The sequence below is a fragment of the Balaenoptera physalus genome (genome assembly GCF_965194825.1).
Source record: "Balaenoptera physalus genome assembly, chromosome: 2".
NCBI lineage: Eukaryota > Metazoa > Chordata > Mammalia > Artiodactyla > Balaenopteridae > Balaenoptera > Balaenoptera physalus.
The window spans coordinates 128,727,830-128,744,124 of NC_138883.1; the positions used below are offsets into that span (position 1 = coordinate 128,727,830).

The 16,295-nt window shown below is 49.2% G+C and overlaps 1 protein-coding gene across 2 annotated transcripts in view; it reads right to left on the minus strand.

Moving 5' to 3' along the window:
- The window catches only part of ALDH1A3 (aldehyde dehydrogenase 1 family member A3), a 35,450-nt gene that overhangs the window by 6,838 nt on the left and 12,317 nt on the right, over positions 1–16,295 (minus strand). The window contains exons 4-12 of one of the 2 annotated variants that reach the window (XM_082450219.1): positions 15,915–16,044; positions 15,529–15,590; positions 13,303–13,431; positions 11,638–11,751; positions 9,304–9,406; positions 7,538–7,722; positions 2,777–2,941; positions 1,221–1,378; positions 371–445 (exon numbers count right to left, since the gene is read on the minus strand). In XM_082450219.1, the coding sequence (XP_082306345.1) occupies positions 371–445; positions 1,221–1,378; positions 2,777–2,941; positions 7,538–7,722; positions 9,304–9,406; positions 11,638–11,751; positions 13,303–13,431; positions 15,529–15,590; positions 15,915–16,044 (1,121 nt within the window). The remainder of the gene's footprint in view (positions 1–370; positions 446–1,220; positions 1,379–2,776; positions 2,942–7,537; positions 7,723–9,303; positions 9,407–11,637; positions 11,752–13,302; positions 13,432–15,528; positions 15,591–15,914; positions 16,045–16,295) is intronic. The other variant, XM_082450220.1, reaches the window with a different exon arrangement.

Genomic DNA, 16,295 nt, shown 5'->3' on the forward strand with positions numbered 1-16,295 from the left:
CTCCCTGCTGAGGGCCAGGGTTTGATTGAGTAATGACATCCCACGTCTGGTGGAAAGTGCACTTCCCAGCTCTGCCCTGTCCTGCAGTGGGCCTAGGTCAAGTACCTACTGAACATCTCCACATGGGATGGGTGCTGGGGAGGACACATATGCTGAGGCTGGGGGTCGGTCCTGGGGTGGCGTGAGGATGAGGGTAGGGAAGGGCAGGAAGGGGAGAGAAGATGGGGGACACGGCCCAGCCCAGGGGGAAAGCACAGCACAGGGGAGGGCTCAGTGGACTGGAGGGCGGGCCACCATTCACCATACACTGCGGACCTAGCGTATCTTTTGTCGGCCCTGCGGACAGGCATGGAGAGACAGAAACACTTACAGTTCTCTGCCGTTCCCCGACATTTTAAAGCCACCAAATGGAGCCTGTGCGTAGATGGCATTGTAGCAGTTGATCCTGGAGAGAGAATAAAGAGAGGCTCAGGGTCACCAGGAGAAGACCAAGCTGGACCTCAGGTGTTGCAGTTACTAGGCACTTGGTGTAGAGCGTCACCTAAAGGATGACCTTTTGTCAAGGTTTTAACCATGAAAACAGTGTTTTTGATCTCTGCCTTCTTGCTCTTACCACCAGAAACTAAAATTGAATATTCTGAAGTATAAAGCGTCTCACTGGGGTAGGAAGGGAATGACAAAGGGAGAAAAAGGGAGAGGAAAATTATGGCGAAGGGAATAAGAATTAGCTCTGAAATGAGACAGGCCTGACCTCAAAGTTCTCCTGCTTCTTGGCCTCCAATTCATATTTATCTTCTAATATTATCTTTAAAATGAGGATAGTGTAATCAGCAGAATTATTGGTGAAACAGGGACTTTCATCCATACTTTGCACAAGAGCATGTGCTGCTCTTAGAATTAGAATAAAAAATAAGGGGTGGCCCAACACGGTGGTCAAGAGCATGGGCATCAGAGCTGGACAGCTGGTCCTGAGCTCTGCTCTGCCACGTACTAGCTGTGTGACCCTGGACAAGTCACGCAGTCTCTCTGTCTCTTGATTTCCTCATCTGTGAAATGGGGGTGATAACAGTACCCCTCTCAGAAGGTGGTCATGAGGATGGAGCAAAGTGCTTAGACAGTGCTTGGCACATAATATACGACTAAAAGCTCTCTGTTAACAGAAGGGTAAGGAAGCCAGCTGGCCGGCAGCTCAGGGGGCCGAGCACTCATGCTCTACTCACCAGACAGTTCCAGACTCTAACGCGGAAGCCAGCTTCAGTGCTTTGTCGAGGTTTTTTGTGAACACAGCTGCTGTTAGTCCGTATTCAAGGCTATTTGCTCTTTTTATCACTTCTTCGATATTTTTGAACTTCAGTATTGGCTGCACCGGTCCAAAAATCTATGATTAATTGGAAGAATGGCAGTGAGAGGCTGCTGGAATGAAGCATGTATGACCTGAGCAGGCACTTCCTTCGTTTATGCTTTTTTCAAAAACACCCACAGTGCTCACACGCACGAAGAGGATAACTGAAGGAGAGAGTCCAAACATCTTTTTAGCTGTGTGATGGTTGAAATCTGAAGGGAAAGACTGAATTAAACAAAAATAAAAAATAACAACCAAAATAATACGTTGGGTCGAAGCTCTCTCAATGTGGTCAGGGCTTCTAGAAGCCCCGGCTTCAAGCTTTGGAGGAGCCCCTGCATGCTGGGATGCACTGAAGACAAAACCTTGGCAGTCATTCTTGGAAAGTTATTGTGAAGGGTGTTTGCAGGCACAGACTGCAGGTCCTGGTCTCTTGGTGCTGCATTTTCTATCAATGAAGATGACCTAAAATGTTTCCCTAATAACTCCCAGGGGAGGGAATGAGGCAGTGTTCCTCACCATCTACAACATAACAAAGGAAAGGAAAGAGCTACAGGCTGAACATTTAAAGGTGATTTTGAAAGGAGCTTGTAACTGATTCAATGTTCGGCACCATAGCCCAGCAGGAGAGGGTCAGCCTGCTGAAATACCTGCCCTGGTTCCTATGGAGCTTGTCATAGAGAGGTTTAAAGAGCTGAGTCTCATGCCATCAGGGTACAGTTAGTAACCCATAAAAATCTCAAGGAGAAAGTGTATAATAGGCTCGAAGCAGGAAGACTTCGGCAGTGATTCACTCTTTCATGTGCCCCGAAAGGCCACATTCCGGGGTCCAAGCACCTGGGACTCAGGTGGGAACCACTTCTAACTAGCTTAACAGTGGCACTGAAAGACACAGTTAGAATTACACTCTTATTGGGGGGGGGTCACCTTAATTTCCACCATTTCTAAGGATGCTCATGATGGAAAACTTCAAAGAGACTTCTAGCCAGAACACGTTTTTGGAATGAACACCTGTCATTTAAGTTCGGTCTGGGGGAACTGAAGGCAGCTTTGGGCCCTGAATCCATGGCTCTATTCCTGACAAAATGCACAGGTTGCAATGGCCCTCCACCCTTGGCTAACCTGAGGACATGTTAGAAGACAGAAGAGGGATTGTTGTTCCCTGGAGACGATGAGCAATGCGTGGAACTGGGGGCTAGGACAAACTCTACACAGGGCTCAGGGGTCCCAGGAGCAGGACGGCTTCCCAAAGGACCCCTAAAGAGAGGGAAAAGGCCACAGGAAAAAGGAAAACAGTCCCTTCACAAAGATTTCTGGGATCCCTGGGCCCTGGAGAAGACTCCGGTTTGAAAGGCCCAGCCCCCTTCCCCACCCCCCGGGCCCCAGCTCAGCACAGGGCCCCACGGGACATGGTTTTTCCTGCAGCCCCAGTACCTCCTCTTTGGCGATCCGCATGGTGTCGGTAACTTCTGAGAAGACAGTGGGTTTGATGAAGAGCCCCCTGTCTTCCATGGCCGAGCCCCCATATTCCAGCTTGGCTCCCTCCTTCTTTCCGCTCTCAATCAGATCGAGGATTTTGTTGAACTGCTTCTGGTCAATCTGCAAAACAGTGAGAGGTAAGCCCGGCTTCCTTCTGGGAGGTGACTACCAACTTATGTGTCCAATGGCCTCCTATGTGATCATTGTCCTACCCATCATGTTTTGGCCAAGAAAAAATTCATGGACCAGATGTTCCCTGTATGCAAATATTCCTCCGATGCACAAATCTGGGCTCTTTGGAGCAGGGGAGAGATGGGCTTTTCTCATCCTCTCCAGGTGTAGGTTTATTCATACGTCTGACCCCCTCCATGCTGTTAAGCAAATCCGTGGGTGAAACAAGATCTGAAGTGGTCACATTCTTTGTTCTAACTCTTGCATCCTTCTAGGGTTGCCAGATTTAGCAAATAAAACCACAGGATGCCCAATTAAATTTGAATTCCTAAAAAACAATGAATGATTTTTAAAGTATAAGCATATCCCAAACAATACTTGGGGAACACTTACGCTAAAAATGTATTCACTGTTTATTTGAACTGGGTGCCATGTATTCTAACTGGCCACCCTGCACCCTGCTCCTAGGGCACCAACAGTTATTGGAATTCTCCCTCCACAGTGCAGAGAAGTGAGACGTAAAGCTGACCACCTTACTCATCACCCCTGGACACAGAGTAGAGGCGCAAGGTGAGGTAGAGGGGCTGCTCCTGGTTGATGGGGAGCCAGCTCATCAGAAGGGCTCCATCTTCTGTCACCTTGTTTAGGGGTCTCCTGGGCTGGGGTGCACCCTGTACCACGAGCCTAACATCCAGCTTGTGGATGCTGTATTCGAACGGCTGGCAAAGGGCACCTCTCTGGGAGACTCAAGGGGGAAAGTGCTCTTCCCACCCAAAATGATCCCTCTTCCCGAATCCGTGGGAACCCTGTTCCTGACCCTGACCCTGTTGCAAATCCCCTCCCTCTGGCTGGGAGAGACAGAGCTTTGTTAGATAGGTTTGCTGTAGCTGTGACTTTCAGATAAAAAAGTGGTTTAATTTAAGCATATTTGAATAAAAAAATAAGCAAACCCAATGGTGCATTTGGATGACTGTCTGTCCCTGAGGAGTAGGCTGGCTTTCTTGGAAGGGGTGGGCACAAACCATGGAAGCCCCTTGACCAGTCATCTTATGAAACGTGGATCCAGTGTTAAAACACCAAGTTGGATCCATACCTCACACTTTGTACCAGGATAGATTCCAGGTAGATCAAAGACTTAATCATGAAAGATGAAGTCATAAAAAGTTTTCAAATTCTCTCATGTGGAAGAATGTCTCCATAAGTTTGGAGTGCTGATGGCCTTTCTATGGCTTGAAATCCAGAAGCCAAAAGAAAAGATTAATAAATTTGAGTACGTAAAAAAAAGAAGGTGAAAACAGCATAAGCAAAGTCAAAGGGCAAAACAACAAACTGGAAAAAACTGACAAGTCATATAGAAATAGCACTAATCTCTCTAGTATGTAAAGAATTCTTAGAAGTGACAAAAAATGATCAGCAGTACAAGAGAAAAATATGCAAAGCACATGCACAGTTGATAAAAAAGGAAATATAAATGGCCTTTAAACATGATAAGATGTTCTATATGTACATTAAAAAAAATGAGATATCATTTTTAACTATCAGATGGGCAAAACTCCATACAGATTCTGTTAGTAAGGCTGGAGAAACAGGCAAGCTGATACAAGGTTGGTAGGAACGTAAGTTGGTTCATCCTTTTGGAAGGTAATTTGGTAATGCTTGTAGAAATCATAAATGTGCTCTCACTCAGCAGTACCACTTGGGCAATCCATCCTGTGGATTTCCTTGCGTATGTGTGGAATGACATACTACTCTGTGGCACCGTGCGTGACCACACACACCCACATACTCATCAGTACGTGTTACTTGAATTCTGTTGGATTCATACAGTGGAAGTCTATGTACATATAAAAAAGTTCCCATGGTTTGGTATGGTATGGAAAGCTCTTCAAATTTCTTGTTAGGGGACAAAAATCAAGGTGCAAAACAGTGCTGTGTATAGATATTTTGAGTAAAAACAAGGGAAACCAGAATTCATATTACATTTTGTATACATACTCAATTTTGCTTGTATATACAGAAATTCTGGAGAATTTTCTTCTAAGAACTAAAAACACAGGATACCCATGGACGGAAGGGTAAAAACCATGCCTATGAATGAATGGAAGGAAGCTTTTTCACTACTGACCTCTATATGTCTTTTGGGTTTTGACCATGTGTATGTACTGCCACCTAAAATGTAACTCAAACTGCAGCAGATCTCATAATATCTCAAGGTTCCCTCAACTTCTCTCTGGGAAGTCTTAACCAAGTCTTGGGTTAAAAGTGCCAGGATTGCTCTCTCCTTCTCCTTGGAGACCAAGAGCCTGTGGGGCTTCATCAAACTACAGACTCTCAGTGGCTGCTGACCATGTTCTGCCTCCAAGACTGTCTGTCCTGAAGCCAGCGGTGGGTCCCCATGGAAACTCTACCGTCCAGACTCAACTCCTCCTGGCAAGTCTGTGTGAATGTGTTGTTTAGATCTAATAATCCTCCATGAATGTCAGCTGGTGCCTCACAGTGCGAGAGAAGAACCTGCTGGGAAGTGAAGGCTGTGCCAGGGCACAGCACCAAAGATGGAGAAATAGGGCCCCGCGGACAGCCAAGGCTGCGAGTGGCTCTGCTGGAGAGGAGAGGACAGAGAGGATGCAGGACCCCGCCCCCCACCAGGTGGCCTGCGTGAGTCTGTGCACATCTTTGCTCAGTTGCCAAACAAACCTGAATAATTTTGGAGTGTTCTGGCTGCCTGCAGTGGACACCTATCTGGTCAGCTAGCTGTTTTACAGGCATGAGACAGACAGAACTATTTAGACAGCTGTAAATCCTCTTGGAGTAAAGCCTTATTAATGTAGATGAAAAAGCACTTTGGCAGAAAAAAAACCGAACAACATCCTAAAATAATATGCTGAGGTTAGATGGCTTAAGTGAGTTTTCAAAAGGACTTTCAGCAGCAGCATCAAAAGCACTGATGAAATCAACACCACCGTGCTGTCTTGGAAGAGATTTCTATATCTGGCTTCAAAAGTCAAGCCTGAAGCCTTGGAAAGAGACTTATGAATAATGATGGGGTAAAAGGGATTCCTTAGAATGGGATCAGCTCACATATTTCCCACGGATTCTGGGTTAGCTTTACAATCACAGCAGATTCGATAATGACTTGTGGCCATGTCTGTATTCATACCTGAAATCCAACCAAGGCCGATGGACAACTTTGTGTCACTGGCTGCTGGGTTTGGGGTTGAGGCCTGACAGGATGCGGAGTGTTGGCCACAAGTGGAGATGTTTCTCTCCACCAGGGTCACGTGGCACCAGGGTCACGTGGCACCAGATCCGCAGAGCATGTGGGACGGGGCAAGGCAGGGGTGGGCACTGTAGCCAGAAACACACCTCTTCCACATGGTCCTTCCCCATCCCCAGCCAAGATGGTTAAGCAAGACCTAACTGATGTGGCTTGAAGTCATGAACAGACATTTGCTGCCACTTAGATCAGGGAGCCTGCCATTTAATGCCCACCCCCTTAAAAAATAAAAACTTATTAAGTGCCTTGAAATTTTCATAATATTCATCAATTACTCTATTTTCCAGATGAGGAAACTGAGGTTTGGAAGGAGCTTGTGGCTTTCACAAAATCACAGAGCCAAACTTGCCCTCAGATCCATGGCTTCCTGTGGAAACACGTGGTGCCAACGCAGTGGGTAAGTAGCCAGCTCCCGGGACAGACACAAATTGGGTGAGTCCTGACATGTGATTTGAAATTTCCTGGCTGGAGCAGGACTTTGGCTACAAGCAAAGTAGGCTGCTGTTGAACTCTATTTCAATAATGCATGGGATGGTCAGGCTGCCCTCTTTTAAATATTTATCCATCTGCCGCACTGCATACTTAGTAAGAAAGTGATACAGGACCTGCCCTCTTAAAGAGGTTATTAAACCTCGTGGTTATGATCATTTTCATCCTGTCGTCAGCTTCAAAAACCAGGTCTCCAGAGACGTGTTCCTACTGCCTGGAGATGTATCCCCATCCTCTGAGCCCTTTCCAGTGGGATTCTTTGGTTTCTGATGGTCACTTTGTCCTGTAATGCACATGGGCTCAAGGGCCTCCAGGCTGAGGCCTCTGGGTCCAGCTGCTGCCTCCACCTGTACTCTGCTGCCTTTCAGCCAGGGTTACAACTTGCTTCTGCAGAGAGGCCAGCCAGGCAAGACAGCCTCTGCCTGAGGCTCTCTCCTGGGGACCCTGGTGGCTCAGAGAAGGGTTGGTCCTTTGGCTGGAGGGTGCAGTCACATGGACTTATGAACCGGGAATGCCTCCCTTCTACCAAGGTCTGGAGCTCAGCATTATCTGCTGCAAAGAGCAGAGCTCTGTGTGTCCACCCCCATTTCATAACACTACCAAGACCTGATGGGATTGAACTGTTGATCAGCGTCTGAACAAAAGCCTCAAGTGGCTGGGCACGTGGGTAAGGGAGTCCCCTGGAGTTACAGAGCACCAGAGCTGTACAGGGCCAAGGCCAGAGGCCTGCCTGGTTCAGCCCCCAGACGTGCACCTCAAGATCTGACACGTCAGTAGGTTACCTGGGGCCCCTGTTCGGTCCTGACGTCGAAGGGGTCTCCAATGGACCGTTTCTTGGCGAACTCCACGCTCCGCCTGACAAACTCGTCATAGACCTGCTCCTCCACGAACACCCTGGAGGCGGCCGTGCAGCACTGGCCTTGGTTGAAGAACACTCCCTGATGGGCGCACTCCACTGCCAAGTCCACTGGAGAGAGGGGGCGGTGAGGGAAGAGGAAGTGATTAAGTTGTTAAGGCCGGACTGGCGACAGCTGCAACTCTAATTGCCCACATGAGAAAACAGGCCCCGGGATGGCTACGTTTCAGAAATTAATTTTGCTCAGCACTTCCCAAACAGAGAGGATGGGAAAGGGGATTTTTCGATCCACGGAGTTTGGGGTTAAATAGGTCCCCTGACTGCAGGACTTAGTGTCTTTACTGCACTAATGAGCACAGAGACTTGTCACATCCTCACCTCACTTGCCCATGACCTCACTTGCTCACAGGACCCTTATCAAACCAACCCTCAGACAGGAGTCCTGTGTTTTAGCTGTAGTTTTCCTCATTGGGAGGGAAAGAGGGTGAGCTGAGGTGCAGAAGGGGCACCCAGATATGGAGGCACAAGAATGCAAAACAGGAGTCCAGCTCTTTGGAACTCCAAATGTGGGTCACAGTGGGGCAATACCCAGAACTGTTCCATGTGGCTCCAGAGACCACTAGCAACACTGATGATGCTTCCATTAGGGAGCACCAAACCAGGCAAAAAATGAGCAGTCTACCTTCACACCCAGCCTCCCTTTCTTTCCTTGGGGCTTGTTTCCTCACGCAGTCCTCTCTCCCATTGAAAGCCAGCTTCAAGGAGTAGAACTGAAACCAGTTATTTACACCTTGGCGAGAAATTGTGCTAGGGTCATTTCTCTCAGGGATATTTGCAATTCCAAACTTATCTGAATGTGGAGTGGAAGGCTTTGTACTCCACGAAAGGAATTCCTGGCACCAGTGGGCAGGTGGGGGAGGCTGTTCTTTAAGGCAAAGGTGTTTTAGTGTACTTGGGAAGTCACACGAAAAATCTGGCAGCGGACCATGTCAGCAGGTCGATGAATGTCTGATGTGGCCCTTTCTTCCCTCTTCTGGACATGACAACCAAGAAGAGTGTCTATTTTAATATTATGTCATGAGACACAAACTGCCCCCAAGCTGCTGGGCAGGGTGGCTTTCCCAGGAAAGAGGTAGTGAAGGGAGAGACAGCACCCAGGCCAGCAGGATATCTTTAAGGGTCACCGGCCACTGGCCTCTGTTTTGTCAGATCTGAGACAAAGAAGGAAGAAACATCTCAAGTCTTCGAGAGCCTGAAAGCATCATAGGAAGTACCGACTTGGAGGGTAGAATGATGAATGCTTGTGGGGGGAGCACATGCCCTGCTCCTCCTCCTCTTGGCCTTCCCCCTCTCCCCTGACACAGGGGGCTCTGGAGAAGAACCCCAGCCCGCTTGTCATGGCCCCAGCTCTGCAAGGACAGGGAAGGCAAACTCACGAAGGGCAGAAACAGGTGGCCTCTCTGGCTACCACATGAAACATGTCCACCTCCAACGCAGCTTTCTACCAGCAGTAAAGCTGGCATTTGGATCTCCATCTGCCTATTATTTATGGAGGGATAACCCGAGATGGAGAAACATCCCCATTGTGTGTGTGCTTGTCTTTCTCAATTGGTTCTGATTTGGGCAAGGAAGTGGGGAGAGATTTACGGGTCCTGTAAAGCCCCAGCAATGCCCGGAAGGGGAGAGACTCACGGTCGGCATCAGCACACACGATGCAGGGGTTTTTCCCACCAAGCTCCAGTGTCACCCTCTTCAGGTTGCTATGGGAGGCGGCTTCTTTAACCAGCTTTCCAACCTTCAGGATAAAAACCATACCACATTAAGCCTCGGACACAGCCGGATGTGGCCCACACATTCTGGACAAGCTTGGAGGCATGAGTGTGGCATGGCCTGGGCCGCGGCCTCCCTACCCAGGCACCCTGGGCCTTGATGCTGTCCCCTCACTACCCGGGCCTCTCCCAGCATTTCCTCTCGGATCAGACCTTGACACGGCTGGAATCCCGGATCTGAGTTGCTCCACATACTGGGGTGGACGGGGAGCCTTCGAAGGCCCAGTGACTTGCCCACGGCCACACAGCTGGCTAGTGGTGGAGCTGGCTATCACCTGTCCTGGTGCCTGTCCCTCCTGGCAGCAGGCTGGTCCAGCTCAAGGGACCAAGGGGAGGTGGGTCTGTGTGGTCCTTTGTTATAATCTGAGGGAACCTCTGAGAATTAGGGAAATAGGGGAGTTAACCTTTAGGATGGGAAACACACCCTAAGACTGAGGGCCCCCATGGGGTAGGGAGAGAATTTCTTTGCTATGAAGTAACGGAAGGACCACTCACCAAACCGCAATGTCCAACCTCCCGCGTGTACCTACCATCCCCTGCACCGCTAGAGGTGGGTTTGGCCCAGCACACATCAGTGACTTGTCTTGGGCCGGGTGCCACCAACTTCTGAGTTGGAAGACTCTCAGAGACCAGTGTGCACACAGGGCCTAGCGCTGGATAGCCAGCAGGAGGCAGAGCTAGGCTCTTTCAGGGCTGAGGCTATTTCCTCAAAACTAAGGTGAGAGTGCATTTTTTTTTTAAGATTTTTTTTTTTTTTTGATGTGGACCATTTTTAAAGTCTTTATTGAATTTGTTACAATATTGCTTCTGTTTTATGTTTTGGATTTTTGGCTGCGAGGCATGTGGGATCTTAGCTCCCCGACCAGGGATCAAACCCGCCCCCCCTGCAGTGGAAGGTGAAGTCTTAACCGCTGGACCGCCAGGGAAGTCCCTTGGCCAGCTCCTGGGTGATGGCCTGAAGGAGGTGTGGATGGCCTGATCCAGGTGATAAGGACTGTCCCCAGGGAGAGTACCTGAAGCAAACCAGCCTGCTGTGGGCCGGTGATCTCTTGTGCGGCTGAGGCACAGCTGGGGGCCTCGGTGGGAAGCACCCCTCTTAGGGAGACACCTGTCAGTTGAGCAATCTCTGGGGTCACAGAAGCCACCTTCTTGTGCAGGAGGCTGGCTGCCTGGTGAAAGCCCCACCCGGCTGGACCCATGGGTAACTCTAGTCACCTAGAGAGGGAAGCTGGGCAGGGGCAGGGGCAGGGGCAGGGACGCTTCTGCTGTTGGGTGAGAAGACTGGGAAGACACAGGAGCTGTCGGGGGGCAGGACCCTCTCTGCCCCTCCATCCCCCTCAGTCCCCTGTCTTCCAGCTATTGTCCAGCAGCCATAGGAGTGGGTCTTGGGCCCCCGGCTGGACTAAACTAGGAGGGAGATGGGAGCACTTATTGCCTGGGAAACTTTATCCATTTATTTTTTTAAGTACAGAAGAAGTACTTTCTCATTAGAAATAATTCCCACATATAGATGTGTGTAAATTAAAGGGGAAAGTTTTTATCTCCCCTCACTCTGTTAATGCCCGAGGACCTGCCCCAGAGGAGGCCACAGTAAGAATTTTTTGGGAGTCCTTCCAGGCAATTTCTATTTCTCTACACACACCCTTTTACTAATGGTATATACATGTATATATAGTATATACTTTCCTACAGTTTACTTTTTTTGTGTGCTTCAGCAATAGATCATGGACAGCTTTCCTTATTGTAATAGCTGTAAAACATCATATAGGATGGATACAATATACTGGAAAGTATGTCCTTGAATGCTCATGAGAATAGTAGTTGCTAAGTAGTTGCTTCAAAATGGAATTTCTGAAACAAAAGTTTACACTTTCAAATGTACGATCAGTACTACAATATTGTCAATCACCTTAGGCTTATTTTTTAACCTTGATTATGCTGTTTATCCTATGGATATTTCAATTTTTATTTTATCTTATCTATTAATATTTTCTTCTGAGGCTTCTGAGTAAATAAATTAGATATTTATTTAGTTTGGAAACTGGACAAGTAACTTTTTTTTTTCAACTGATTGTTAAAAAAATGTACTATTTTTTTAGTACAAATATGTACTAAAATGGGGTCCTCATAGTTTAGCCTCTAAAGGGAGAATTCTCAGTGACAGCCATTGTCCCCCATAGTCAGCGAGGAGGCTTACCTCTGTGGACCCAGTGAAGGCTATCTTGTTGATCTGAGGGTGAGAAGAAATTGCTGCTCCCACCGTGGGCCCAAATCCTGGCACGATGTTCACCACGCCCGGAGGGAATCCCACCTGGGAGGAAATTGAGATGGTGTTCAGAAGAGGAGGTTGGGTGAGGTCCCTGAGCAGAGCAGCACCCTCACCTGGAAGCTTGGGCCTGGTTCCTATCGCCACCCCAGGACCAGACCCAGTCAGCCAGTGTGCGGGTGGGGCCAGGGCGAGGCACACACCCTCCTTCTGGGCGGCCCTGCCTACCCTAAAGGGCTTCTGAGCGAAACGGCAGTGGCCGTTTCATAGCAGAGCACCATTCTGTGTGTGTGTGTCTGCATGGGTCTGTCTCTGTGTGTGTTTATGTTTGTGTCTATATGGGTCTGTCTCTGTGTGTCTGTGTATGTGTGTTTGTCTGTGTGTTGCGGGGAGAAAGGACACCTTGGTCATAGTCCCCAACTCAGAGGTACCTGCAAAATATCCTTCCTGGGCTTCAGCTTTCATTTTTAAAATCTGCCCCATTAATGTTCCAAATGGCAATATGGTCTCACTCCCTCAGAATCCCTGCTGTTGAACCTGGGTCACGCCGAGAGCCAGCACATCCTGAAGGTAGGGAGCGACTTTTCTTTCACATTCATGCTTGGTGCGCCTCATATGCTGGGTCCTCTTTATTAACCAAGAGCACCAAAAATGAACTGGTGGGGGATACTGAACCACTGGGGCATGCTGAACCCCTGGGGGATGCCAGTGTGTTCATTAAAACACATCATTTTAGTAAGGCAAGATTTTACAACATCGTGCTTGAGTCTTTAGTTTTCCTAAACACTTTTTTAAACAGTTGTGACTTTAGAATCTGTAAGTCTCATTACTACGATGTCATCAGGTCCTACATCACGGGTCAAAGGAAAGTGGGAAATTGGTCAATTATTGGCTCTGCAGCCTTACATCTACGTAATAAAGGTCTTGCTTTCCGGTCGTATTAGCCCAGCTGAGAAGTGGAATGGATGGATCTTACTTCCTATCCCTCTTTTCTTCCTGTTTCTTTTTAAAACTCTTTGCAACATACGAGTTGGGGACAAAATGACTGAAACACATTGCCAGGTGTGTCTGGAAGGAGGTGTCCCTTTGGGCTGTTCATTTCCGTACGCGGTGGTTGCCACGGAGAGGACGGTCACCCGAGAGCAGAGCATTGGTGAGGAGGCTCGGGGCTCAGCAGTAGCCCCTCCAGGGGGAGCTGGCGAGATCACCCACCCACGAGAAGAATGGACCATTTCGTACACCACACGTGCAGGGCCCGAAGAACCTGCCTCCCAAGTGACCCTCCTGTAAATTCTCTAGACAAAATATTTGGTCATAAACCATGGGTTTGAACTCATAATAAGAGTAAAGTATTCTCATTAGGATCAGTGGGAGGAACGGAGTCTCTTCTAGCTCAGCGACCGCAACCAGGAGAGGGAACGAGCAGCTGCCAAGTGAAACCCAGGAGGCATTCCCGTCCCACTCGGCCGGAAGCCGGCTGGCGCTGGCACGCACAGCACAGCTCCATGGGGCAGACTTATCTTGTGACGGTGGCCTGGTTCCTGGGAGTGGGAATGTAATTGAGGACACAGAATATTTTCTCTTTGGATGTCTTACCTCTTTGATCAAAGAGCCGAGATAGAGGGCGGTGAGGGGAGTCTGCTCCGCTGGCTTCACGACCACGGTGTTCCCACAGCAGAGAGCGGGTGCCAGCTTCCACACCAGCATCAGCAGAGGGAAGTTCCACTGCAGCAGAACACAGAGTGGTTGGGGGGCCCAGATCCACTACTACGCTGTCCTGGAGGCCCTGCGATGCCTCCATGGAGCACTTGCTTTGCATGGTTTAGATTTGGGGTATAGGAGGTAGCGTAGGAGTATGCGATGATCAGAACTGCATTCCTGCCTGGCGCCTCCTAAACTGCATTCTGGGAGACGCTAATAGGTGGTCATTGCAAAGAGGATTCTGCTATAGGTGTACTACCTTCTCCTCTTGGAGGTTTACAATGCCATCAGCATGTTAACATCTCCGAAAAGTCCCACAGAAACAAGCCCCGCCTCTCCTAAACGCAAATGCCACAGGATCCCTTTCTCTCCTTACAGAACACATACTAACCCCCACCGAATGGGTGTTTGGTGAAATACACCTTGGGAAATGCTTTCTTGTCATCCTTTCACCCCAGAGGCAGGGATATCGAAATTGCTGTGACATCAGGCCTGACAAGCACTCTCGCCCACTGAGCGTCCACTGTCTGCCAAGTGCGGTTCCAAAATCTGAACTCATTTGATCCCCACACACCTGCGTGGGGCAGTCATATTACCGCTCCTGTTGACAGAAGAGGGAACTGAGGCACAGAGGAACTGTGCCTCAGACGAAGGCCAGGATTCACGGCCAGGCTTGTTTCCTCCACTACACTGCTGCCTAAGTATCATCTTTGATGAGACGAGATGAAACCGAGCATCTCCAAGAGCGCAGTTAGCTTGATTCTAGCCGTGCCTCACCTCCGACCCCCCAAACAGTCCATTTGGCTCCTTATACTCCAATGATGTCCCCCCTGCAGGGCTGACCAATGGCTAGCTGGATTTCTTCCCCCAGCTCTGTCTGGAATTCCTACCACTAGACAACAAAGATAACATCCCATTTCCCAGGGGCCTGTGTGGTTGGCTAATGACAGCAGGTATTGTCTTAGGGTTCCCCCAATAGTGATCGGGGTCCCCTCTTCTTCTGGATCCCCACTCCTTAGCATATAAATGTCAGTTCTCCTCACCTACAAGCAAATCTGCACCTTCTCCTGGCCTCTGCCTCTTGTAGCAGCTCCCTTCTCTCTCACTGCAGCTTTTGGAAGGGCCATCCCCACGTGCCCAGCTCCCTTTCCATTAGCCCCAACTCCCCCGATGCCTCTCTTGGGGAGCACATCTAACAGCTGTTTTCTGTCTTTTTGAATTCCTACGTAGGAGATGACCCCACTGACTACAGTCTCTTTCTGGAAATGTATTACGTCCCTGGGAGGCCCCTGACCCTGGCTGCTCAGACTTCTCCATGGGATTCCCTGGTGGTCTGTGGGATTGGCCCCAGGCCCTCTTCTTTTCTCAATCTACACCCATCTTTAGGTGATCCCTCCCAACTTGATGGGCAAGAGCACATTTGGCCTGACCATTTCCCGGCTCTCAAAACTGGTTGCTGAAGGACACGTCTGCCTGGCCCCTGCAGAGCCCTTCTCCAACCCTCTTCACACTGCCGCCTGCCTCCCAAGCTGGTGCAGTGGCCTGGTGTTTCCTCCAATAGATGGCAGCATCATAGCATCCCCAGCACCTGCCAGACTCTCCACGGCCCAGTGAATAAAGTCCTGGGCCCTGGGAAGCAAGGCATACTGGATGCTGAGCCAGCACCACCTGCTGGCTGCTCCTCCTCTTCCTCAGTTTGTCCCCACCTAAGCTCTGATCTCACCAGCTATCTTGCTACTGCCCTCCAAGTAGTCCAGACACTTCCACACCCTCACTCAGGCCATTCCTACTGCTCAGAAACCCCTTTTTCCTGTTGAACAACTCTTTCTTATCCTCAAGGCCCAGCTGAGAGACCACTGCCCGAGAGGAGCTGGCCATCCCTGACCCCTTTGGTTTGAATCCATGTGTCTTCTGTTGCACTCCTGGAATCAGCCCCTTGAGAGCAGGCATGGGGTCTGATCCATCTTGATGACCCTCAAGCACCAAGCTCCATGCCACAGAGCAAATGCTCAATTAATACGAGTGCAATCGAATCAAAACCCACTAGAAATTGGTTCCAAAGGCCACAGGGGAATGGGGTGGGACCTATACAGATCTATCTAGAGAAGTTGCCATACTTACAGGAGTGATGGCCCCACACACACCTATGGGCTCGTGCCTGGTGAAACACACAACGTTGTCATCTGGAAAAGAGATTAAACAGAGAAGAACGTGCTCGCATGAAACTAGGTTAAGGATCTTAAGGAGTAAAAAGACAAGAAAGAAACCCAGAAGCCCACCAAGTGTCAGCTCTAAGTCTTATCTGTTCCACAATGAAGCGATTTTTAACTCAATTTCAAAAGTAAAATTCCTTAGAGGAAGGACTGACATAGTGCCATTTCCTTTTTGGGTGTGGGAAGGATGCTCTGGGGAAAAGACCCGGGGCTGCTCTGAAGAGGCTAGCTAGAGTGAGAAGACAGAACCCCTAAGAGACCCCGGACGAGGCTGAGAGTCCTGAGTTGGCTCACCTGTGGGGATGGTCCTGCCCTGTATTTTGTCTGCCCACCCTGCAAAGTATCGAAGGGTTTTGATACAGCCCTCCAGGTCGATGAAAAAGGCATGAAGGAACGGCTTCCCTGTGTCCATCGTTTCCAGGGTCTGCAATAGTAAGACAACATATTTTTAAGACACAGTTTTCCTTTTAACTGTCAGGTTGTTAAAGACAGGGCAGGGAGACAGAGCAGAGTCCTAGAACGTTGTTCTCAGTACCTCACAGCCATGGGACTCATCAGAAAGCAAGATGCCTCATTTAAAATAAGACCTGTCCCAGGCTGTCAAGGACTGCTTTTCTTACAAAACACCTCAGCCTGGAGGGTTGGCCAGAGCACAGGCACGGTTCCCCACGAAGG